Source organism: Myotis nattereri (assembly GCF_964212035.1).
Source record: "Myotis nattereri genome assembly, chromosome: 12".
Classification (NCBI taxonomy): Eukaryota; Metazoa; Chordata; class Mammalia; order Chiroptera; family Vespertilionidae; genus Myotis; species Myotis nattereri.
Window position 1 is genome coordinate 67,060,572 of NC_138087.1, and position 26,050 is coordinate 67,086,621.

At 55.2% G+C, this 26,050-nt stretch overlaps 1 protein-coding gene across 2 annotated transcripts; it reads left to right on the top strand.

The window, feature by feature from the left end:
- The first annotated feature begins 193 nt into the window (after positions 1-193).
- LHX6 (LIM homeobox 6) lies at positions 194-24,491 on the top strand. Of its 2 annotated transcripts, XM_081103362.1 has the most exons (10): positions 194-412; positions 1,549-1,620; positions 1,992-2,174; positions 2,497-2,618; positions 10,883-11,103; positions 13,623-13,723; positions 13,958-14,053; positions 14,260-14,434; positions 17,380-17,483; positions 22,361-24,491. In XM_081103362.1, exons 1-10 carry the CDS (start codon positions 329-331, stop codon positions 22,379-22,381), a joined length of 1,179 nt encoding a protein of 392 aa, XP_080959488.1. In that variant the 5' UTR covers positions 194-328; the 3' UTR covers positions 22,382-24,491. The 2 variants fall into 2 exon arrangements, with proteins under 2 accessions (XP_080959488.1, XP_080959489.1); XM_081103363.1 differs by lacking the exon at positions 17,380-17,483.
- Positions 24,492-26,050: the final 1,559 nt, after the last annotated feature.

Consider the following 26,050-nt stretch of genomic DNA (forward strand, 5'->3'; position numbering starts at 1 on the left):
GGAGGAGGAGGAGGAGGAGGAGGAGGAGGAGGAGGAGGAAGAGGAGGACTACCGGGAGGGGGAGAAAGAGGAGGAGGAGGAGGAGGAGGGGGCGGGGGCCTCTCTAAGTTTGTCGGGACCTTCTTCCGAGGCAGCGGCGGCGGCAGCCAAGGAGGCCGGGGCTGCGCGCGGGCCGGGGGCGGGGGCTGGGGCCGGGCCCGGAGCGGCGGAGCGGGCGCCTTGGCTCTCCTCCTGCTCCTGCTGCAGCCTCTGCTCGCTCTGTGGCCGGGGCCCCTCTCCGCGCGGCTCCCTGCGCTGCGCGCCCGCGGGGCCCGCGGCTCCCCGGCCCATGTACTGGAAGCATGAGAACGCCGCCCCGGCGCTGCCCGAGGGCTGCCGGCTGCCGGCCGAGGGCGGCCCCGCCGCCGACCAGGTGAGCCAGCCAGCGAGTGGCGGGGCGGCCCGGCCGGGGTCAGGCAGGGGCCAGGCGGGGCGGGCCGGGTGGCGGGCGGCCGCTGTGGCGGGGGTGCGGGGTGCGCCCGAGAGCGTGTGTCTGTGAGTGTGTGAGCGCACGCGAGCGCGGGCTGGGTGGGTGCGCGGAAAGCGGGAACACATTATTCAAATGTTGGAGGAATTTCTCAAGAAGCGATCTAGCCAAGGCACAGGAGAATCCGGAGGAGGCGAGGCGGGTATTGTCCATCTGAAGAGGCGCCGGTAGCGCCCCTGCGCCGGGGCTTGTGCGGGCTCCACGCCGAGGATCCGGACGCGGGGCCGTCCCGGGCGCGCCGAGGGGCTGGAGGGTGTCTTGTCCTGCTCTCGGACGCCTCTGTATTCTCGTTTTGGTTCCGTTTCGCCCCGATCTTGCCCCCATTTTGCTCCGGGTTTCCTCCCGAGTGGCCCTCGAAGGGCACCTGAATCCGTGTCAATATCGCCGCGTCAGTTTGGCGGCGCGCGGGGCCGGTGGGCGGATGCTCCCGCGCTCCGCGTTTTATTCTCCTCGAACACTCCCCTCCAATCTCCTTTTTATTTTCTTTCTCTCTTTTCTCCTTTTTGCATTTCGTGTCGAGAGGAGGAGAAGGGAGCGGGGAAAGGGGGGGGGGTAGAGGGAGAAAAAATTCGATTTTTAATTACTACCATTAAAAAATCAAATTTGCAATTCTTTGGGCGGCCTGATGGATCTCACTGATTGACAGTTGGAATTGACACTCTGGCTACCTCTTATCTTGGGCATTCACGACAATTTCTAATTGCAGGTAGTTTGTGTATGTGCGCGTGGTTTTTTTCCCCCTCGGAGGCTTGGATTGCAAGGGAACTAAGCGATTACTTCAAGAGCCACGGGTTAAGTGCAGGGAGAGGGGGAGCGAGAGGGAAAAAATCCAATCCAAATTCAAATTGCTTCATTAGAGAGACACCGCTTTTGTGGGGAAGGGCTTTAAATGCCCACTACAAAGTTAGGACTCATTGTTCCGCGCTGGTTTATATAACAGGCGCGGGGAGGCGCCGGGTTTAGGCGGAGCGGAGCCAGCTCGGCAGCCGCCACCGCCTGCGTTCCCTCTCCCCCTCCCCCAGGTGATGGCCCAGCCCGGGTCCGGCTGCAAAGCGACCGCCCGCTGCCTGGAAGGGACCGCGCCGCCCGCCATGGTGAGTGAGCTCGGCCCTGCCTTCGGTCCGCGGTCCTGCCCTCGAGACCTGGCCCGGCTTTCCGGCCGCAAACCGCTGCTCTTGCGCCGGGGGGAATCCCTGAGGGCGCCGCCCCCTCTCTGAGCCTCAGTTTCCCGACCGAGAATGTGGGCTCTGACCGCTCCCGACCCCCAGGACGCGCGTGTGAATAGCCGAACCCGTCCCTTCCTCTCCAATAGGCTCCTCCATCCCAGTTCTCTAGCCCGGGGCCTGGCGTCTGGAGGGGAATTTCGTTGTCGACTGGTGCACTGGGGGCCCAGGTGTGTCCTGGAAGCAACTGCAGCGCTGGGCCCCTGGCTCAGCGATCGGCTCTCTCTCTCCCGCCACTGCAGGCTCAGTCGGACGCCGACGCCCTGGCAGGCGCTCTGGACAAGGACGAAGGTCGGGCCTCCCCCTGTACACCCAGCACGCCGTCGGTCTGCTCACCGCCCTCTGCCGCCTCTTCCGTGCCGTCCGCCGGCAAGAACATCTGCTCCAGCTGCGGCCTGGAGATCCTGGACCGGTATCTGCTCAAGGTGAAACCAGGGCGGGGTGTTGCGGGTGTGCGGCGGGGTGTGGGGTGCAGTCCAGAAGCTGCGCTTGATCACGAGTACTGGCCCAGCCGCTGCCGGACCCTGGGGCTTTGAGCTGGTCTTCGTGTCTCTCTGCGCCCCCCGGGGTCCCGTCTGAAACGCGGGAAGAGTCTGTTTCTACCTCCCTGAGCCTCTGGGTTACAGAAGGAAAGTGGGGGAGGTTACGGGCACCGTCAGAGCCCCAGCGTCTCTGTCTGTAGGGTGGCTGGGGGTTGGCGTGCAAAGAGGCCCGCGCTGAGCCGCCCCCACTCTACCCCCTCCCCAGGTCAACAACCTCATCTGGCACGTGCGGTGCCTCGAGTGCTCCGTGTGCCGCACGTCGCTGCGACAGCAGAACAGCTGCTACATCAAGAACAAGGAGATCTTCTGCAAGATGGACTACTTCAGGTAGGCTGCGGCCGCCGGGCTGACAGTGTCCCCGCAGGCAGGCCGGGCGCACAGGGAAGCCTTCTATGCGGCGCGTGGTGTCTGGCTCCGGAGCCCCTGAGCCCGGAGTGCACTCCCGGGGCGCCGCGCAAACCCCGCCGGCTCGCAGCGCCACGAACTGGGAGCTCCAGGCTTCGCGCCGGTGCCAGCACCGGTCTGGCCCGAGATCCGCCTCCTGTTCCTGCGGCCCACTCGGTTTCCGTCGCGTGTCTGGCTCTGTCTCCGGTCCTGCCTGAATCTCGGGCTCCAGTTCCCATCTCCAGCGCCTCGGTTGAGTTCTGATGTCCCGGCTCTGGCCCCAACCCGCTCGGATCCTAGCCTTGATCTGGCTGCCTCTCCAGTGCGCTCTGGCCCTACTCCGACTCCAGCCACGCCGGCGTCGCTCCCAGAGCGGGACCCTGAGCTGGGCTCCAGGCTTGCCTGTCTCTGACCCCGGCTCCGCGCTGGGTTCCGGTCTCAGATAGAACCCAGATTCAAGCACCTCTTCCTAAGACCCAACCTCGGTCTCCAGTTCCGCCGCAACTTAGACCCTGGCGTCGCTCTAATGTCTGGGGTCCTGACTGGGTCCCAGGTGGCTGTTCCAGTCCCAGCTTCGTCATCGTTTCAGCCAGTCCTGGGTCTAGGCCGACTTTGGGCTTCCCGGACTGTAAGGGGGAGTGTAGGGCGCTGTAGCCCAGCAGCATTACCCCGGGGTGCGCTCTCCTGGAGGCAGGCCGAGTCCGGCGGACTGGCGACTCCAGTGGAGCTCGTCCTTCCGTCCCGGCTGCTGGCGCGCGCGCCTCGCTCCAAACCTAGAAGCTCCTGCCTGACCCGGCCATGGGGTCAAGTTCACTGCGAGGTCAGGGCTCAGCGGCCACCCGCAGGATCTCCGCGGGAAGCGTGAACCTGGCCTGCTGCCGGACCACCGGGCCTAGAGAGTCCTGAGAGAGTGGAGTGTGATTAGTTTCAGGGAGGGGATGTCTGTTCCCAGGGGCTTTCTCAGGAAGGAGAGAAAACTACCCTCCTATAAACCCCACCACCACCTCCAGTGACCTCCCTTCGGTCCTCTCTTCCGGGAGAGGCCATGATTTCAGTCTTCTTGGGAGTCAGGGAATGTGGTAGAAATCAATGCAACCCCCCTCACCCCCACTTTGAGTCTTCTGGGACTTGGAAAGAGAGGACCTTGAATCTAGGGGGAAGTTTGCAGCATTTTGGACTGGGATACTCTGGAAAAACCTTCGGAAGCATGGCTCAAGAACTGGACTCTTTTTTTTAAGTATGGGTGTGAAAGGGTGTACAGCCAGGGTGTGCAGGTGGCCTAGGGGTCAGCTTGCAAAACTGTGTGTGTGTGTGTGTGTGTGTGTCTTGTTTGGATCTGTGTCTTGGCACTGAGGGAATGTGTCATTAAGCAAGGTCAGGGATGTGTGGACAGCATATATGTTCCTTTATGACATGCATTTGTCTTGGTTCACGTGTAAGAGTGCGTGTCTATGTGTGAGTGTCTATGTGTGAATGCCAGTGCACAAGAAGGTCAGGTCAAGGTTGCATATGGACAGGGATCTGGAGGTGAGAGGGTGAGGCTTCAGAAATCTGTGATGCCTTCACCCAGGCACTGAGGACTCAAGGGATATGAATGTGGATTTGTGGGTGTGGACTGCTGTGTATGTGTATGGCAGAGCAGGGTTATTGTGTGGTACGCAACCAGAGTGTGATGTTTCCCTGCACTATCCCATCTGCTATTGGCTGGCCAAGGCAGGAAATGGATGTTAGAGTCCTTGTCTAGATACCTCCTTGTTCTAGGCCTGACTCCAGTTCAGCTGCCATTTGGGGGGTGGGGGGTGCTCCTTGGGCTCATCAGCTAGCCAGGGACACAGCTCCAGCTTGGGAAATCCAACAGGATGATATCTCAGCCTCCTCCTGTAGAGCAAGGCAGGGCTGGACCCTAATCCTGGCTCTCCTGATGATAACAGACCTGGAAGCCCTATGAGCCACCTGCCCACATTTCCTTGCTGCTTCTCCAGCCCCAGCTCATGCCCAGGCTGGACCAAGCCTCCTCAAATGCTATGCTTACTAGACCTTCTAGGGCTGGTCAAAACTCAGATCCTGACCCCACCATTCAGAGCCTCCACTGGCTCTGGAATCCCCCTTCCTACTTCGGTGACTTAGAGTATGGAATGTGCAGCTATTTTGGGGTGAACCAGAGACTGAGCTCCATCAGGACAACACGGAATCACTGCGTGACCTTGGAGAAATCACTGCGTCTCTCTGCCCTCAGTGACCTACTGCCAGGGCTGTCTCTGAAAGCTGCCAAAGAGGGCGTAAACGGAGGAAGGCTCAGCAGAGGCTCCGTAGATGGCAAGTGCTGTAGGTGTCTTGATGATTACCACTGCCACTCTGGCTGGCTGGATGCTGGGCACAATCCCCTAATGTCGTTTCCTCAGGCAGTTTGAGAAGCAAAGCCTGCCTGGAGGGATGGGGCTGGGCCATTTCTGGGCTGAAGGTTCTGAGCGATAATCCTTTTCCAGTGACAAGAGTCCCCAAAGCAAAACTAAAACAGATTTTGGTTAAGAAAATGGAGTGAATAAAAGCTCATATTCCCTGGGAGGAGGGGAGAATTGTGGCTCTTCTGATCCTTTCTCCCCCAGCCAGGTCTCCCTGCAGGCATCACCCTTCCCTGGCAGCCCCACCTGTAAGAAAAATAATGAAACCCACAAAAAGGGAAAGGAAAAGCCGGCAGAGTGCCAGGAGGGGACTATTGCCTGCTCTGAGCAGCAGCCCAGACGCTGGGTGGCTGCTGCAAGGGAGGTCTTTCTGGAGAGAGCATGAATGATGGCTTGGGAGGCAGAGAGCTCCTCTCAAGAGCTGGGGCTCAGGAAGAGACCATGCTCTGTGACTCTCTAGCCCTCTGTTTCCTGAAGCCCAAGGTGGACTGGAGCACCCTGCCCAAGACCCAAGAGAGGTCAATGTCCTCGTCAGAATGGAGGGGGAGAGAGCATTGGGGTCTTATCCCCCACGGGCGGGTCTTCTAGGTTCCATCCCCCATCCCGCCCCTCCTTGTAGACCCTCCTTCAGTCTCCTTCAGCAGAACCGGAAGTTGGAAGTTAGAAGGGCACTCCCAAGTCACCGGAGAAGCTGCAGAGGGAGGTGGGAAGTGGTGGAGGGAGGTTGGCGGTCTGGTGCTGTCCCTGGCTCACTTGCGTTGTTGGGAGGGGTTGGTTTTCCACTGGCTGTTTGCCCTTGATAACAGGTTGCTGGACCTCTCTGTCCCAGCCTCTCCAACTCCCTCTTTTTAACAGGGACCTCAACAGCCCGTGGGGGTTCCAGCAGCTTCCCAGCTTCCCACCCTCCCTGAGTCCTAGCAGAAAAAAGTTACCACCAGGGAAATATGATATTGCTTTTAATTTCTTCAAATTTTTGTTGTTATTGTTAAGGCCATTTGTTTCCTTCCATTTTCTTTGAAGAAGTAAAGGAAAAAAACAGTGTTCCTCTCTGGGGCATTCGTATCAACCACAAGCCCAGGCAGCTTCCTCCGATCCACCTACCTGTAGCTGCTGCCCCCCACATGGGTCATGGGCTGATCTACAGTGCTCTCCTGGCCCCCTCCGCCGCCTGAAGCATCATGCCCATTGCATAGTTGGCGAGACAGATATCCTGAGAGAGTGGCAGGGGAAGAACCCAGGGTCACACAGTGAGACAGAGTGGGAAAGGGGCTGGGCATGGGTGGGGACACTGGTCATGGGTGGAAGGTATGGAGCTCACCACGAAGCCAGGAACTGTGCTAGCTCTTTACATGCGTTATCCCATTGGCTCCTCAGGTCCACCCTGTGATTATGATACTTTCGTATTCCTCACATTATAGGAGGGGAAACTGAGGCCCTTCAGTGGCAGACCCTTGAGAAGACCCAGGGCTGCCTGACTCCACCATCCCTGTGTCTAAACATTCAATACACTTCGCTTCTTCTATTGGTCAGATATGTCAGCAGCCTCTCTCTCCAAGGAGGTGGGGCCTGTGGACTAGCAAAGACCCTTCTCTGCTGACCCTAAGAGTCCTTGTCCAGTTCATTTGCCTTCACACAGGGAGCGCCTGCTGGGTGCTGTGATGTGAGACTCCCTGGGTGGGCTCTGGGAGCACTGGGGCAGGAGCGGCCTCCTTCAGAGGCCCCGAATGGATTGACTTTGCCAAGATCCGGTCCCCATGGTCCCTGGCCCTCTTGCCTCCTGACCATGGGAGTGGGGAGTAAAGAGTTAAGTGTGCTCCCGGAGTTTGTGGGCAAACTTCAGAGAGTGCCCTGGGCTGGGCCACTGAGGCTTCCCCCTGAAGTTCCTGTCCGCTGGCCCAGTTGACTTAGGGCAAGACCCCAGCCTTCGCCTGCCTTCTGCCTAGAACCCAAGCTCCGACCGGAGAACCCTGCCCCCTCCTTCAGGGCGAGGGTGCCTGGGAGACTCAGAGCTGGGAAGCGACCCCCAACCCTTACAGAGAGCAGCCCAGCTGTTGGGGGACAGATGTTGAGGGAGCAGAGAAGTTAGGTGGGGGAGGTGCCTCGGGCAGGGGACCTCCGGGGTGCGGAGTGTTTTAACCTCTTAATTGCTGGTTCTGTTTTTCTCTGACTTCTTCTAAGAGTTTGCCTAGAAGAAAAGGAGCAGAGGGGATAGGCAGGGCTCCTCCTACAATCTCCCTTGTTTGCCTTGTAGAATCTAAGGCCATCGAGGAAGCATCCTTAACGTAAAATAAGTGAACTCTGGTTTGAGTTTCGGCTCCCTGGCTCACCAGCTTCGGAATTAACATTGGCCTTCCCACTCTGAGCGTCCGGTTTCCTCCTGCAGAAAACGGGTGGCTTCATGATGGGGACCGGGTCCTAGTGAAACTCCGATGGGCTCTTTCGTTGAGGCTCATTCATCCAGCTAATAATTTCTGAGCGCCTGCTGAGCATCCAGGGGAAGTAGGCCGGAGAGTGAGCTTCACTTGGTCCAGGGAGCATAGCTCCCTCCGCACAACCCGCGGCTACCAGCTGTCGGAGGAGAGGGCCAGGAGGTGCGTGATGCCCACTCTAACTCTTCTCAGCAGTTCAGATACGCAGCATCTTTCCTGCAACTCTCCACCCTCAGGGCGCCTCTGTCCTTTGCGCCTTTGCCGGGAGGCGCACGGAGGAACACGGAGAGGGGTGCGCTGGGGGCTGGGGCGGAGGGGCGGGGGCGGTAGCCGCGCCCCCTAATCCCGTTGGCGCTCCGTTCGCAGCTCCCAAACATCCTTTTCTTGAAGTTTCGTTTTCTCCGCCGCCAATTTCGCTGCTTCCGGAATCCGGTGGCTCAGGCCTCACAGCCCGCCTGGGAAGGAGTCTGTCGATTTGTCAGAGCCTCAATCCGTAGGTCCTCGTTCCCCTTCTTTGTGCCGCTGATCCCTGCCCCGATGGAGGACGCGCTTCCGGAGCGGCCTGCAACGCACCCCAAACTGCGTAATGATCCCATCCTCACCTCCATCCAAGGATCCAACTCGAGGATGATTTCGTTGACTGGGTCGAGCCGCAGAGAGCGCGGGGAGATCCCAGGGCTGGGGACAGCTCCTGGCATTTGGGGTGACACGTGTGGGGGGTGTTGAGGAAATTGCTAAGGGGTCACCCGCGGCACCCACCTGGAATGAAGGGGATGGGTACACTTTGAGCAGCACTGTAGGCGCAGAACCGCGCGGGCGTTTCGGATTCGTGGAGTGGGGGTGTGCAGCGTGTCTGGGACCCGCGCCCCAGGCAGAGGACGAGGAATCCCGCACAGCCAAGCACGAGGACCCGGGATGCTACACCGGCGTGGAGCACCGGCGGTGGTGCACGGAGACCACAGAGGGGAGGCAAAGTCGCCTGGCTCTTCCCATTCACTGGGAACGCACTCTCTGCCTTCCCGAACCCCCTGGGCCCCAAGCCCTGCGTGCCAGAGTTTCCAGGATCCAGGGCCTGGAGTGGGGACACGGCGGAGTCAGACCAAGCCCCTTTCCTGTTCATCACCCAGGATCCAGATCTTCTCATCGCCAGTCTGGCTGCTTCTGCAGATTCCAGGTACTTTTTGCACCTTGAAGAGGACCTCAACCCGGGCCCTACTCGCTGTGGTCTTGAGCTAGTCACTCACCCGCTCTGAACCTCCGATGCCACCAGTGCAAAGTGGGTGCCAGAGCTCCCACCTCACCAAGGTGTGCATTGAAGGCTTTGCACCCCAGGACCCGGGACTGCAGCAAGCCCTCTACCAGACTGTCAGCAGAACCGGGCAGGCCTGTGGCAGGAATAGGCTGGGGTGGGCAAAGCGGGTTCTTCTCCCCTCTACTGAGGGATGGTGAACAGAGACCCAGGATGTGCTGGGCTGTCCCCTGGGGAAGCCGAATTTCCGAGCCAGGGAATCGCCTCTGTTTGGGGGGCATTTGACCAGGCAAAGTCTTGCAGTGGGATCTGAGCTAACCGTTTGTGGTTTCTGGTCCGAGACAGTAGCTTTGGGCTTCCTGGGGTGGGGATGTTGTAACCAGAGCCCATTTGCTGGGCTGGTTCTCTCGCACACTCACAGCGTTTCTGAAGGCTCCTCCGGATGGAAGTGTGCTGGCCCTGGGGACACAGAGGCACATCTTCTTGGTCCTCTCCCAGGAAGGCCTGGGGTGGGAGATCCAAAGAACCAGACATCTACAAACCGGTGTGACCAATGCGGAGAGGGTGGTGCTGGGGGAGCTGTGGCACTTTTCCTGGAGGGTGAGGGAGTGTGGGAAAAGGGATCAGCTCTCACAAAGGCCGGGGTGGGAAAATACTTGAGGGGGCCCGTGAAGACCTGGGAATGACCTTCCATTGCGGCTGCGGCTCATACTTGGGTTTGGGGTGGGAGATCTTGAGGAAGGTTAGGGAGGAGGAGATGAGCCTGACAGGATGTGGTTTGTTGGGCTTTGTAAACTCCAAGGGTCTTGGACCAGATCCCAAGGGTAGATTGGAGCCACCAAAAGGTTTTAAGCAGGGCAGGCCAGGGTTCGGTATGCATGCTGGAAACTTCACTGTGGCCACTCTGTGGAGGATGGGTTGGCAGGAGTGGGTCTGGGGAAAGGGGGATGAGAGCTAAGACTGGCAGAGAGGGGTGCATGGTGGTAGCCTGACTTAAGAGGCCACAGGACAATGGAGAGGAGGAGATGGGTCACAGAGATACTTAGGAAAGGAACCAACAGTGTCTCATGGTTGGTTGGAGGTGGGGTTAAGGAGAGGGAGGAGTGTATGAGTAGGTTACCAAGCCTGAGCGGCTGGAGGAGTGGTGGCTCCAGTCCCTGACGTGGACTGTGCACCAGAGGAAACTGAGGCTCAGAGAGTTCAGAAGGCTCACATCCACTTAAGGAGCAAGCATTCCCTGGTTCTCAGGGACCAGGCCTTGGGGTGACTTCTGGCACAGGGCGAAACAGACTGCTGCTTTCTGAGGGCTCCCAGTTTGGGGTGGAGGCAGCTGTACCCAAAATGCACTATAAGGGGGGAGGGAGAAAGGAAAGAGACAGACTCAAGAAAGCCTTAAGGCGGGAAGAAGGCATTTGATCTTGGCTTTCTGTGTTTGTGACTAGCTGGTTACCTAATAGTCTGCCGCGCACTGAACAGATAGTAGCAGGCATTGCTGTTGTCATCTAGTTCAGCTCGGGGCAAGGGAAATGAGAACTCAGGGGGGTTAAACAATTCTCTCAGAGTCATCAAGCCAGTCATGCACATCTATGCTTCTGAGAAACTGCGCTTCTCTACTGCTGGGGTACAGTTTATTCATCTCGGGCTCTTATCCTTGCGTGCTGTGTGACCTGTGCAGGTGACTTAACTCCCCGCTCCCCATTTTCCTCATCTGAAAAATGAAGATTAACAGGGATGCTCAATATAAAACACTTAGAATCTTGCCGGGCACGTGGTAAGTGCTCAAAGATTTGCCTACTCATTATTACTATTATTCTATTTTCCCTAACACGTGATATATTTCTATTGAGTAGATTGATGTTATATGCAAATGTAAGTGATCACTGTAGAAAATTTGGAAAATTCAGAAAAACACCAAGAAGGAAATAAAAACACCCACCAGCTCACTTTCTAGGTAGATCTTGTCTACGCGAAGGGGGGAGAGTGGTGGATGCAGGCGTAGGGATATTTGTTCGCCAGTGACAGCTCCGAGGCTAGAAGCCTGGGTACAGGCTGGCTGCTGGGTTTGGAGGGAGGAAGGGTGGCCTGTCTGAGCCTCGCCCTCCCCTTCCCTGCCCCGGTGTCCCACAGCCGATTTGGGACCAAGTGCGCACGCTGTGGCCGGCAGATCTACGCCAGCGACTGGGTGCGGCGGGCCCGCGGCAACGCCTACCATCTGGCCTGCTTCGCCTGCTTCTCGTGCAAGCGCCAGCTGTCCACGGGCGAGGAATTTGGTCTGGTTGAGGAGAAGGTGCTGTGCCGAATCCACTACGACACCATGATCGAGAATCTCAAGAGGGCCGCAGAGAACGGTACCCAACCCGCCCCGCCCAGCACCTGGCCACACCTCTGCCCTCAGCCCTACCCCACCCCAGCACCCCAGGTACTGCCCACACTTCTCTAGGGACAGGTGCTCACCTTATCACCTGGGGGCTGTGCCGGGAGCCCAGACTTCTGGCCCCACCATTGGCTTGAGAGTCCGAGGTCACTGCCTGTCCCTGCAACTGTGTTTTCTCTGTAAAATGGGGCTTATGATAGGACCTTCCAAAGAGAGATGAGCTGATGTGTTGCAAAGCCAGGAGGCAGTCAATGAACTCTAGAGAGGATTCTCATCATGGGACAGCCGACTCCACTTTTGGATAGTGCTGGTTGGCCTGAGGGCTCATCCCCTCCAGCTGTCCTGGAGAAATGACCCACCTTATTCTCCCAACTCCCAAACCATCAGCTCCAAGCCAGAGGTTTGGAGGTGGGGGTTTCATGCTGGATTGTGAAGAGTCTGGAGAGGGGAGCGCCAGTTTTGCTTCTAGCATGCTGTTCTGACTTGTGAAGTTTCCTTTCCTCTCTGGGCTTCAGTCTCCACATCTGTGCAAGATAGCTGGTGGACTAGAAAGATAGACCTAAATCTCTTCTGGTTCTGATATTATGATTCCCCAAGGCACATGGGTCCAGGGACAGGGTCCAGGTCTTTCAGGGGTTGTGGTGGCTGGATTACAGGTAGGTTGGGGGCTGGAAAGGGCGAGCAGAGGCTGGGCTGTGAGGGGAGGCAGGAACCCTTTCCAAAATTCCCTTATCTGGGTTTGTGAAAGCTGCTCACTTCTCTGTGATTATTCTATGTTATCCTTACAGCCCTAGGAAGTAGCTGGGGTATCCCCATTTTACAGGTGAGGAAGCAGGCAGAGGTTATCTGTAGTATGTGACTGGCCAAAGGTTATAGACTAGCATGTCTGCCTGACTCCAAAGCCCAAGTTCTTAACCACCATACCATACCACCCCATTCCCAAGCTCCGAGGCCCCTTAATCAGACTTCTCCAAGCAAGGGAGACTGTTGGGATGTGGTTCCCTCTATGAGTTTAATTTTTCCATGGAAACAACAGGCACACCAATAGTTGTCCTGCTTGCTCTCCTAGGAGACATTAATACCACAAAATGTCTGTCCCACCCACAGTGCCTCAGGGGAGGGGTGTGGGTTACCCTGCCTCAATTTCCATTCTGGGGACGAGTTAGGGATCCCCAGAGTGTTCCTGGCCAGGGCCACACCAGGCCATCAATGTATCCTGCCAGGATTCAGACTAAGTGAACCTGGGTGCTATGTCCACCTGCAGTGAAGCTAGGATGGAACCCCAGGAGTCACAGGTCTCCCCACACCATGGCCCATCCATCAGTGACCTCAGGCTCCTTCCACACTTGGACCAAGTAGGAGCATCCCTAGTCAGCCTTGCCAGTTAAATTCCTGCTCTCCCAGGCAGGCGCCGCTTTAGACTCCTACCATGCAGAGGAGCGTGAAAGCTTGGGACCTTGGATCTTCTTTACTGACTAGCCAGCAGTTTTGGCCACTGTTTTACTTTTTAAACACACACACACACACACACACACACACACACACACACACACCATAGAAAATTTAGAAAAAGTGGTTAAGCAAAAAGAAAATAAAAATCACTCCAAATGCCACCACCCCTTATATTTTAGTGTATATCTTTCCAGATTTTTTTTCTATGACTGTATATTTTTCCTATGAACAGTAGTGGAACTGTTAGTGATTTTAATTTTCTTTTTTGTGCTTGACTGAATTTTCTGATTTTAAAAAAAAATTTCTGAGTTTTTGAGAAGGAGCAGGCATTACCTTTGTATTCAGAAAATTGAGATATTAGAAATAAAATGGGAGTATATTTAGTGTGATTGTAAAAGTAATATAAGTGGAAAGAGAATAGCTAAATATAGTCCAGTTAAAATTGAACTTTAGAGAAGTAAAGTGACATATGATTGTAACAACCTCCAAAGTTACAGAAATATTGAAAGTAGAATCTCCATAATTGCACTCCCTGGAGGAACCACTGCAACACCTTCCAACCTTTTTGCTTCCATACGTTTTAAAATTTTTTGTCCTTCCAACCTGTTTGCTTTTATCAGTTTTTACAAAATGAGGACCACAGGTTTGTAGCCTGCTTGCTTACTATTTTCATCAGCCTTAGATTTCTCCAGTTTAGCTTGGCGCGCTGGAGTCAGCCAGCTGTCAGGATACTAGTGTGAGGTCGGGACAGGGGCTTTCTTCTCTCTGAGCCTCAGTTTCCTCCGCTTTGCAGCAAGGAAAGTGTCACCCATCCTCAGGGCCGTGGGACGGAAATGGCACACCGTCTGATACCAAGCGGACGCTCAGAAATGAAAGCCCTTTGCCCAAGGACTGAGTTCTGAGACTAGGACCCTGGGGTCCCCGCCCCCAGCCAACTCCGCTCCTGCCCCTTCCTGGGACCAGCTCCCCCCACCCCCGTCCTTTTCAGGCTGCCGCTAGAAGAGACGCGGACGCGAGGTCAGCCACTTCTGTCGCCCCCAGGGAACGGCCTCACGCTGGAGGGGGCAGTGCCCTCGGAGCAGGACAGCCAGCCCAAGCCGGCCAAGAGAGCGCGGACATCCTTCACCGCGGAGCAGCTGCAGGTACCGGGGAAGGCCGTGAGCGGCCGGCCGGCTGTAGGCGGGGAGTCGGTGTGGGCGGGGCTGCGAGGGTCTCCTGGCTGCGCCTCTCCCGGACCCCGCCCCCCCGGGCGGAGAGGCGGGGCTGTAGATGTCTGGGGCGTGGCCTCCAGGCCGGAGCCTCTGATTGGGCCAGGGCCCTGGAGACCTCCGAGTGCCAGTTCCTAACCCACCCCCGCCCCTTCCCGCGCTGGGCAGGTTATGCAGGCGCAGTTCGCGCAGGACAACAACCCCGACGCACAGACGCTGCAGAAGCTGGCGGACCTCACCGGCCTCAGCCGGAGGGTTATCCAGGTGGGGCCGGGGGAGGGCGGGGCCTCCGGGTCTGGGGCGGGGCCTAGGGGGTCTGGGAGTGGCCCCTGCAGCGCTTAGCAGGGCGGCCGTCTTGGGCGCACGAGGCCGCTTTTTTCTGGAAGCGACGAGGCAGTCCCGACTGGGTCCCCCGGCGGCGCGTCCGACCCTGGTCCGTGAGGTTGAGGCTGCTGAGGCTGTCGTTCCAGGTGTGGTTTCAAAACTGCCGGGCGCGTCATAAAAAACACACGCCGCAGCATCCTGTGCCGCCGTCCGGGGCGCCGCCGTCCCGCCTCCCTTCCGCCCTATCCGACGACATCCACTACTCCCCCTTCAGCAGCCCGGAGCGGGCGCGCATGGTCACCCTGCACGGCTACATCGAGAGTAAGTGATTGCGACACCCAGGCCGCCAGGTCTGCGGGAGAGGAGCGCGCGGGGGCGGCGGAGGCGTGGGGAGGCCTGGCGGACCTGCATTGGGTGAAGATGCGGGCTTCGCAGTAACTAGGAGGTGGGAAGAGGGGTTGTTACCCGGCTCTGCCCCAGTAGACGCAAACATTCGACCATTCAAGTACCTTCCAAGCACTGGTTCTGTACCGAGGCCGGGGGACTAGGGAAAGAGCTAGATGGGTCAAGTCCTTGTTCCGGTGGAGCTTGCATTCTGGTGGGAGAGACGACGTGGGACAATAACCAGATAGCTGAGCGTGTGTTTTAATTGCCGTGATTCCTATAGGAAAGGTGCTGCTGGGTGGGAGTGTGGAGATGGCGCTCTCCAACACGCTGAGATGGGAATGATGGGTAGGATGAGTGAGACACAAGGAGTGGGAACTAGGAGTGCCCCGTGGCAGAGGAACTGACTGTAGGCAGGTCTGCAGCCTGACCCAGGGAGCATGTGGCGTTGGGTGCCTCTGGGGTTGCAGAAGGCCAGTGTGGAGGGAATGCTCAGGGCTGCGAGGCCATGGGAAAATCACCTAACCACCTTAAACCTCAGTTTCCCCATCTGTAAGCTGGGACATTAATAATGCCTACCTCACAGGGTTGTGGAAATCCACTGGTGTATTCAGTAGTTGTTTTTGGAGTGCCTTTTGTATCCTGAGCACTAGGATACAACATGGAACACAATAGACCAAGGCCTGTGTGCTTCTGGGGCTCACATTCCAGGGCGGGACATGGGTGGAAAGACAGTTAATAAACTGACATAGGAGGGAGGGCAGGCATGGCAGTGGGCACTGAGCACTGTGGGGAGATGGAGGGCAGTCATGGTGGAGTGAACTTTGAGCAGGAACCTGGAGGAGAGAGGGTGTAGTGATGCGCATTTCTGGGGGATAAACATCAATGAATCTGCTATTGAGCAGGTACTTACCACACATTTTCTTTCCCTTCAAGGGTGTTTCCATTGTTTGCTTCCTCAAAGCTGGGCACGACCGGAAAAATAAAAGTGGCTACAATATAGTCACAAACTCAAACCCTCTTTTCTGGGGCTCTAGTAAGAGGAAGAGGTCAGAGAGACACTGCTGTTTACTGAGCCCCTGCCATGTGCCAGGTGCTAATTATGTTTCTAAACATTAGCGATCACTATCCCATTATACAGATGAGGAAACCAAGGGTTCTCAGTAAGTTAGTGGGAACCAGTTCCTTTAATGGTTGAGTGTGGGCTTTGATGTTAGGCTGAAGAGCCCACCCCTGCCACTTCCTGGCTGTGGGACACTGGGCAGGCTTCTTAGCTTTCCTGAATACCAGTTTCCTCATCTGTAAAAGTGAAGACAGTAAGGATACCTATCTCAATACAGTGTGGTGAGCATTCAGTGAGATCATCGACTTAGGTTTTCAGCATTTGGTAATTGCTGGATAAGTATTAGCTGCTCTGTGATGGCGGCGGTGGTTCTGGTTGGCAGAGCTGAGGGTTCAGAGTTCTGCCTACTGCACCAGGCTGCCAGTTGGAAACTGTCTCTTTGTACTGTTTCGGTTCTGAACCATCCGCTCAGTAGGAGGGACTTTTTCTCCCTTTCTGTTTTAAACAATGACTTACGTTCAGGCTGCACAGAGGCTGTAGAAGATGTGGTTCTTCTGTTAAAGGCACCAAGGACCAGGGGCTCTCTGGGTGCCAAGAATTACTCCTACCAGCTAGCACTTGCTGTGGAGTTAGTAATGGATCTAAGTGACTCCCTTGGGAGGGGGCCATGGCCTCCAGAGTCATGCCAGAACGCTGCCCTCACACTTTGTAGACCAAAGATCTGTGTTTGATGCCCAGCGCCCTTCCCTCTCCACCTTGAGGTGGAACCCAGCTTGGGGCAGGAGCTGTCAAGGGTATGTGGACCTGCTGCCTCTTGCTGCATGGCTGAAGGTCACCTCGGCACTTTGCTTTGCAGTTAACTAAATTCATAGGACCCGAGTTTCCTGGAGCCTTAGAGCTTAGAATCTGATAAAAAAGAAACTTTGGAACCGGACCCCCCAAAAATGCACATACATACATAGTTTTCCAGGTCATTCCAGGCTGTTCATGGACTCCTAGAACACCCCAGGTTAAGAATTCCCAATCGTATACAACAGATGAGGGGACTTTGCCTCAGAAAGGCACAGGGACTTGTCCCAAGTTACATACCAATTTGTAAATCTCTGGATAGGGCTCTTTATTTGTTACCAAAGTAGATGCAGTGCAGGGAGGAGGAAGCCATGGACTTTTCTACGGAAGTGGTAAAGAGGCTGACACATGAGAAGTTTGGGTCAGACATTAGGATGGACTTTCCCTCACAGTTTTAGATGTTAGAATAGGGTATGGAGACTTACTCAACAAATATTTAAAGAGTACCTACTGGATGCCATGCCTCTAGGTAATGGAAATCCACAAAAATCTAGAAACTAGAAAACAGACAGAAATTCCTGTCCTTACTAGAGCTTGCATTCTAGTTGGCAGAGATAGGGAGTGTGGGTGTGTTGGTGTTGGGTTGCAATTATTAACAGGGCGGCCAGGGAGAGCATCGTGAAGAAGGTGCCATATGAGTGCAGAGTCCTCTCAGAGGTGTGTTTGGAAAGCTTAGGTGATACCTGGGAGGGAGATAGGGCACCAAGGGAGGATCCTAATAGATGGGGTACAGCCTTGCATGTAGGAGTTGTTCGATACATATTCATTTATGAGTATTTGTTTATCAGTCAGCTGGACAATTCTATAGAACTTTATAGGTTATAAAGTCTTTCACATAGAGCGTTGCAACCAACCCTATTGAAATTTTCCCCAGGGTCAATCAGCTGGTAAGTAGCAGAGGTGAAAGTGGTCCAGGTGGGATCCTGCATGGAGGCTGGGTGTGGGCTCCAAGGCATCCTCTCATCCACAGGTCAGGTACAGTGCGGGCAGGTGCACTGCCGGCTGCCTTACACCGCGCCCCCCGTCCACCTCAAAGCCGATATGGATGGGCCGCTCTCCAACCGGGGTGAGAAGGTAAATGGAGCCAGGTTGGGTCTGGTGGGTCAGAGCCATCCTGCGGGGAATGGGTTTCTGGCAGCATTCCTCATCACTGAGCAGGCACCATGCCTCTCTGCCCAGCATGCTCTGTGCCACCCAGGCAGTCGCTCCAGCAGGTGCCAGTGTGTTCAATGTGCACAGCCCTCCTTGCAGGTCTGCACTGACAGCTGGCCTCCTCTTTTCCAGATTTCTGAATTCAGTTACTTTGCTCAAACTTTGTGGTTCCAGAGGGGGCTCATATCACACACCACCCTGCCTCCCACCATCTCTCTGGTTCCCCCTCCTTTCTCCTTTTTATTCCTGTCTGTTGGGAGTGAATATCCCCAGCTTGTGAGGCCCAGGGATAGCAGGTCAACAAGTGATCTTGGTCAACTGGCAGGGTCTCCTTTGTGGTATCCTGGTTTCTGGTGGTCTCCAGCATTAGGACTAAACATCCAGAGGGGAGTTTAGACAGCACTCAGTCCAGTGGCTTGAAAGTTTTGTTCTTAAGCCCTGGAAACCTGTGTTAAATCTTTTCCATGTCCCATAATGGAGATGCAAGTGGATGGAGCTGCTTGGGGTGAAACTGCAGAGGGAGTCCCTGTCCCCCCCCCCCCCCCAGCTCTAAGACACCTCGCGCTTAGCCTGAAAGCCACTGCTCTAAGACACCTGCCCCCATTCTAGAAAGGGGAAAATTGAGGCTCAGGTAGCTCAAGGTCACAGAGCTTGAATGAAAACCTGTGCATTTACTCATTCACTTACTCATTTATTCAGCTGACATTTGCTATATGCTGACCGTGCCCAGGAGCCCTGCGTCAGCTGCCAAGAGCACAGAGATGAGGAACGCATGGTCCCTGCCCTTGAGGAGGCCACAGTCCAAAGTTATAACACTGTGATCAACCTGATGGGGGCGCCACGGGAGCTGGGCAGTGGAGGGTGGGGGTGCAGCTCAGGAAAGACACAAGGAAGACTTCCTGGAGGAAGGCAATGTCTGAGCCCAGGCCTGAAGGCTGAATCCGAGTTCCTGGGGAAGGCATGAGAAGCTCTCTCGGAGTACACCGAGCAACTCAGTGTTGCTGGCACACAGGCTTGGGAGGAAGAACAGTGAGGGTGAGGGCCTCGGCCTGCCAGGCGGAGGAATGTGGACTTTGTCTTGGGGCAGGAGTGGTCCCTGGAGGCCTGTCAGAAATATCACTGTAGTGGCCCTCAGAGAGAGGGAGTGCTGGGAGTCTGGGTGGTGGGCCAAGGAGAGAGAGCCAGGGCCTTCAGGCTGGAAGGGCCCCCAGGGACCCTTGAGTCCAGCAGAGCATGGTTGCTGTTGCTGTGATTTTCAGCATCAACTGGGGAGTTCGTAAAGATACAGATTTCCCAGCCTAGCCCCTGGAAAGCTGATGGCGAGGTCTGGGGCAGAGACCAGGGATCTGCAGGTGTGATAAATACCCAGCCCCTGTGATTCCGGCAGGCAGCCAGAGGCGAGGAGCACTCCTCCAGGATAGTCCCTCTTACTCTGCCTCCTGACTGAGCACCTACTGTGTGCTGGGCTTGCTGCTGGGCACCATGGGGGAAGGTAAATGGTATGGAGGTACAGACAACCTAGTTGAACAGATAGGTTTATAAGTAACCGGTAGTGTTCAAGACAAAATCCCACAGTACTTGGTGATGGGTGAGCGCATCCCAGGAAGGTCCCCTCTGGGACTGCCATACTCACAGTAGGAGCTGCTCCTCTGTTCATGGCAGAAACTTACACACATTGTCTGATGCCTCCCAACCCCTCTGTGGGTGTGAGGATGGCATCCGCATGGTAAAGATAAAACAGAGGCTCAGAGAGGCGACGACTTGTCCAGGGATGCAACGAATCTGTCGGACTCCGAAGTCCATCTCGATCAGTAACCATGTCCTTTCACGGAGCACTTTACAGTTTACACAGTGCTCTGTCTGACCTTGGCCTCCACAGCCCCCCTGGGAGGATAGTTACATTGACTCCGTTGACTCTGTTTCACACCTGCAGACACTGGGGCTCAGACAGCAGTTCTGGCCCAGGGCCACAGAGAGCGTGGGTAGGGCTGGCATCCATCCTAGGACTGCCTGCCTCAGAGCTTCCCCTCCTGCAGGAGAGCATTCGTCTCATCAGACCTGGTACAGGACTGCAGAGGCCAGCTGGCACGGCCCCTGTCCTCTGGGAATGTGTGGCTTAGAGTCGGCGGCGGGTAGCTGCAGTGCAGGTGACAGGGCACTTGAGGTGAGGGACGAACATGGCCTTCAAGGTCCCAGAAGAGGGAGTGAAAGTTCTAGGGGAGAAGCAGGGGATGAGGAGAAGGGCGTTCCACGTTGGGAGCAGAGAACATGCTAGGCACAGAGGCAGGCATGGGGGAGTCTGGGTTTGAGGGACTAAGGGGTGTTTAGTGTGACTGAGGCCCAGGGAAGTGGGGCAGGGTGGTGACAGGGGTCACATAATGATGGGCTGGGACCGTTGGGTGAGGGGCTTGGGCGTTATCTGGAGGGGATTAGCCTTGGGAGTATTTAGGGCTGTGCTCAGAGCTTGGAGAGGAGCCTTGGCCTTCTGGTTGCTCAGCTAAGCTTGTGGTTATGTCTGGTTCAGCTTGAAGGATGAGCCAGCCTGGGCTCTGGCAGCTTTGGCTGTAGAAGGTTTCTGGCCCCTAGGTTTGGCTGCTGAGCCAGAGCTCTCTTGCTGGGATGCATCCCCAACTTCACATCCAGCTGCTCTGCAGAAAAATGCCCCCCCTCCCTTCATGATCTTTCTCCCTCTCACTGTCAAGCCTTCCTGCCAGCTCCTGGGGGCCTTTTCTGTCCACATCTTGACAAATCCCTGGGGGCTGGGGGGCTGTGTGTGGTCAGTCGGTGCAGAACTGTATGGGCTTTCTCCCAAGTCACTCCAGGCCTGAGCCAGCCTAGCTCTAAGGAGACACAGTACCCCACTGGGGCAGGCCCCTGAACCCACTGATCGAGAGCATCACTGGTCTGGCCAGGAGAACGGTCCCTGAGCATTCAGGAGTAGCACCCTCTGCACTCCACCACAACTTCATTTGGCCACAAAAACCTGTGAGTTTCCAGAACCACATTTCTTCCAAATCATGGCCCCCAGTCCCACAATTTCAGAACTTAGAAGGTGCTTAGAAATCAGGGCCGAGCAGTCACTGATAAGATGGAGAGACCGAGGTCCACAGAGGGGAGGGGTCTTACCAGAGAGTTTCCTTTAATAAGAGCCCAGAGCCAGGTGTCCCAGAGGCCAGAGGAGAGCACTGCCCAAGGCTGGGTGAGTGGGTGAGGCAATGTGGTGTGAGCTGAGTCAGGCAGACTCAGAATCCCAGCTCTGCCACTTCTCACTCTGAGACCTGGGGACACAGCTTCTCTGAGCCTCAGTTCCTGTAGCCGCAAAATGGAGAAGATAATAGGTGCCACAGCCAAGCTTGTTGCTGAAAGCAAATGCAGTAATGCATGTAAAGAACCTAGCACAGCCCAGCCGGTGTGGCTCAGCGGTTGAGCATTGACCCAGGAACCAAAAGATCTTCAGTTCGATTCCCGGTTAGGGCACATGGCCAGGTTTTGGGCTGGATCCTCAGTGTGGGATGTGCAGTGGCAGCTGATAGATGATATTCTCTCCTATCAGTGTTTCTAAGTCTTTATCTCTCTCACTTCCTCTAAAAATCAGTAAAAACATTTTAAAAAAAGAATCTAGCACAGTGCCTGGTACACAGAAAGTAGCCATAGATGGTGGTTATTGCTATGCTTTCCTCCGTCTCTTCCTCATGGTAACTGATCTGGGCAAGTAACCTTCCTGATCAGAAAACGAACAGCCACATGGCTATACCCACTTGATGTCTCGGGAACAATTAACTGTGGTCCACCTGACCCTTTACTGAGACATCACATTGACCAGACCTCAGGGAGCTGGCTGTGTCAGCAGCGTGAGAAGTCAGCCAGGTGCTTTAGGTGGAAGAGAAGAGGGACAGGGGCAGACAGTCCCTGATCACTCACTGTGTGCCAGGTACCTGGCCTCTCTCAGCCACCTGCCTCTCGGCTTTGTGAAGACTAAGTTTGCATGAGGTGCTTGGCCCATTGCATGGTGTGTCATAAGCATGATGACAGCTGCCGTGGTGATCGTGGAGAGGTAGAGGCGGTGTGATATATAGTGAGCTGGCTCTGGAGCCAGGCCTGGGCTGCAGTGCTGGGTCCGCCTCCTCGTAGCTGTGCAACCTATCCGCGAGCTCACTGATTTTCACCTCCCTGAGCCTCAGTGCCCTCCCCTATAAAATGGAGATAATGGTGGAGCACCTTCGAGGGATTGTGATGAGGCTCCACAAATGCCGGTCAGGCACTTTCCGTAGCACCGGGTGCCGGGTGCAGTGCCCAGCAGACCTTTGCTGCTGTTCATTTTTTTTTTTTAAATATATTTTATTGATTTTTTACAGAGAGGAAGGGAGAGAGATAGTTAGAAACATCGATGAGAGAGAAACATCGATCAGCTGCCTCCTGCACATCTCCTACTGAGGATATGCCCGCAACCCAGGTACATGCCCTTGACCGGAATCGAACCTGGGACCTTTCAGTCCGCAGGCCGACGCTCTATCCACTGAGCCAAACCGGTTTCGGCTGCTGCTGTTCTTGTATCTCACTGAATCCTCCCCATCCTGAGCGAGAGAGGTCTTGTCATCCCCATCTTACAGATGAGGAAACAGGCTCAGAGAGGTGAAGTGAGTTGCCCGAGGTCCACAGCAAGTAAGTACCAGAGCCAGGATTTGAACCCAGATCTGGGCCCCGGGCCATCCGCATTCTCTGTGCCTTCAAGGACCTCTGGGGAGCTACTGGAGGGGCAGGCCCCCAGCTCAGCCACCTCCCACACCCTCCTTCCGCAGGTCATCCTTTTCCAGTACTGACGCTCCCTGCACTTGCGCATCTGTCCATGGGCACCCCACAGCTGTCCCTCAGCCGCTGAAATGCAGTGTCCGAGCGCTGCCAGGAATCCACCCACCTCTGCATCCACCCCTCATCTGCTGTCCCTCCTGCCACCAGCTGGGCCTGTGGGCCTGGCTGCCCCCTCTCCTGCTGAGAACCAGAACCGCCAGGAGCACCGCGGGGTCCTCCTCTTGGAAGGCAGAGCTCCCTGAGATTTGGAATCAGGGTGAAAACAACAGCCCAGTTTTTCCATTTAGACAGGACTCATCTTCAACTGAAGCTGATTAAAACAGCAAAAGGCCGGATTGAATTGTGCAACGCCAACAGCCTTCTAATTTACAGGTTTTCTTTCCTCCCATGTTGGCCTTTACTCACTACTTCCTTGGAACCGTCTCTGAATTCTGAAAGCCGAAAACCCCCAGTGTTGTCCACTCTGTTGCTTTTGTCTGGAAAACTCTACAGTGTCTGTGGGGTGTCCCCAAAGGAAAGCTTATGTTCTAATTTTATCATTTCCATCTGTCTGCTTATGTCAAGTTAAAGGGAGAAAAGAGAACACTGACCAACCCTGAGAGGCCCAGAAGGGCAGAGATGGAGGCCTGCCCAGACCAGGAGGTGGGGGATAGGCAGGGGCCGGGAGGCACAAAGACACCCATCGGTTTGGAGCTTGAGGAGAAGGATATGGCACACTGGGCTGGGAGAGGAGAGAGAAAACTCGGGATATAAGTGGGAGACCCTCTTCTTACCTAGTTATCCAGCACATATGTGTTCAGATGACATAGCAGACGTGGTGTTTGAACTATGTGATGACATTTCCAAATGTTTGGGGGCCTTTTTTGGCCACTCATGGACTCCTAGTAGGGGTGCTTGGGTCCTGTCATTTTTGGGGAGACCTCTCATGGAGGGCTGGGGAACAGAGCCCAGGGAAATGGCAGTCAGAATGTTAACTCTGGGCCCATATCTGAATAGTGAGAGGGTGCCCTATGCCTAGGTGAGCGTGCCAAGCCCAAGCTTCCAGCTGGCCCCTCTGGGCTCCCCCACCCACTCCTGAGAACAGAGGCCAGACACAGCTGTGCTCACACCCACCCTGTCCTGCTGCAACTCTTCAACCCCAAACAAAAGGGCTTGGGCTACACAAGACCATAATTTATGTTTTCAGGGGGACACCCATTTGTCCCAAGTTTATCCTGTGATTTTACAAGTACTTGGTGTCCTGATGCATTTCCCCTAGAGGCTGCTAGCAATCCTGGCTTAGTCCAAGTCCTCCTTCCGGCTCTGGTGAACCTGGTATGTTGCCTTTGGAAGGAGACTGTAGGACGGGGAAAGCAAGCCCCTGGCACATATGCATCGACTGTCCCTGCTTTTACCCAGGGCAGACATTGCTAGTCAATTACAGTATCCTGTGTTACTGAGTCTGGAAACGGTTTCAGAATTCAGATGTTTGAAGTTGGCACTTACCATGAAAGCCTACACAATATGTCATCCTTGCTCGGGGATCTGGAGAAAGGCGAGGCCTGGGTGCAGCCTGAGAAGGGGACCTGCTTCCTTTCCCTTCTGAAGATGGTTCCAGCTGGCTCAGGGCAAAGAGAAGGCACCAGTGGGAATGCGGTCAGCACCGCTCAGTTCAGAACTCATCCGATGAATAACGTGTACCTGGCCCTGTTCTGGGGGCTGACACTAACAGCGGTGTGGGCCTGATCCCTGGTCTTGGGGAACTTTGATTTTTGCTCCTGAGGCCCCAAGAGCAACCATGTAGTCGATGGCCAGTTGCACCCGACCCAGGGTCACCCAGTACCCACTCTGCCTTGGGGCTCCTCCAGGGTCTGTTCCTTGCGTGGATCATGTGGTCGTAGCATGTTGCAGTTCAGACATGTCTCCACTAGCCTGTTAGAGCAGCCTGGGAATGTACAGGCATCGAGACTATTTATTTAAATACAAAAGGGGAACACACACACACACATACATGGAAAAATATTGTAAGCACTTTTTTGTAAAACCAATGTTTGTTTTGTTACATACCTTTCATGTTGTGCTTTGTAAATGTCTTATTTGTGTAATAAATAAAGTTAATGCAAGTAGAAGTGCTGGCACTTACATCCAGAACGCGATGGGATTCCATTTCTTTCCTGCTCTCTTCAAGGCTCAGGGCCCTGGGCCTCTGTGCCGTCCCCTTCCTGGAAAATGGGTCCCGTTTCCCAGTTAGTAAACTGAGTGTCATAAAGGCATGATGGTGGTTTCTTCTCTAATGAGCTTTGTAGGAGATCTGGCTGCTGCCCTGTCCCACTCCTGTGCCGGCTCGCTCATGGGAGCCTGAGAATCCGAGCCGACTCTGCCCTGGAGGAACTCTCCATCTGGCAAATGCTGGGAAGGGACGGATCCCACCAACATGGTGTGAGAGCCAAGGGGATCTAATTGGCTGAGGAGTTCACAGAATAGCTGCAAGAGAGGAGGTGTTGGGGGGGCCAGGGAGGGAGGCACAGAGGAACCTGTTTGGAAGATGGGGGAGAATTTGATACATTGATGTGAAGGGAGCTAGGGCTTGAACTTGGGCACAAGTCCGGATCTCATGCTGGCCTCTCTGGGTTCCAAAGCCACCACGTAATCTGTAATCTGGGAGTGAGAAAGTACCTTTCTGCTGGCTGCCATCACTATTATTATCATTATTATTATTATTATTATTAGCAGAACAGTTTATTCAAGCCAAAGCTCTGCAGGAGAGGAGAGGCATGGCCTGCCTGGTGCAGAGGGTTCCCCAGCACCTTCCCACATGCTGGGCGCCATGGCCCTGCGCAGTTGCCTGTAAACCTCAGCTCAGGGTGTACAAGGCCATCGCCCCCTGCACGCCCCCCCCCGCTTTATTTTATTAGTTGTTGCACTTCCCATCCCTGACCCTATCTCTGCCTCTTCCCCCTCCTCCAACCTATTTGTCAAATGTTGACTTAGTTATATATCTTTGAAAATAGTTTAGTTTTTTGTGTGTGTTTGCATGAATGGATATAATTTCTGTTTTCAAAACCCAGTTTGGAACTCCCCAGTAGAGCTCCATCCTATCACTCTACTGAGGTGGTGTTGCACCAGAAGAGAAAGGTGACCTCCCAAGACCCCTCCGTGATGTAGCTGAGTGGGCCCAGGCTGACCTCTGACTCCTGACTCTGCCCCAGCACGCCATCTCTGGCTTCCTAGTTTGAAGACCAGTTTCCTGGCTCCACCGAGTCCTCCCGGGCCTGACTCCCTCTTGGGCAGCTCCTGGTGAGCCATGGGACAAGGCACAGGAACCTGCAAGATCCAGCAGCCTCTAAGGAGGGACAGTTATACAAAGATCCAGGATGCTTGTGGCCCTAGAACATGTCCCTGCTTCCTCTTCTGGCTGTCAGCTGGCATGTGGTCTCTGGGGGGTGATTTGAGGAATAATTACTCTGTGCACAGCTAACAAATTTTTCTTTGAAGCAAGCACATATTGAACACCTGCTAAGTGACAGCTCCTTGGATTATCTCATTCAATCCACACAGCTACCCTATTGTTTTTAGCATCATTATACCCATTTTACAGGTGATGAAACAGGCTCAGAGAAGTGAAGTGACTGGCCCAAAATTACATGATACCTATGGTTGAGCTGGGATTGAAATATAGGTGTGTATGATGCCAAAGCTGC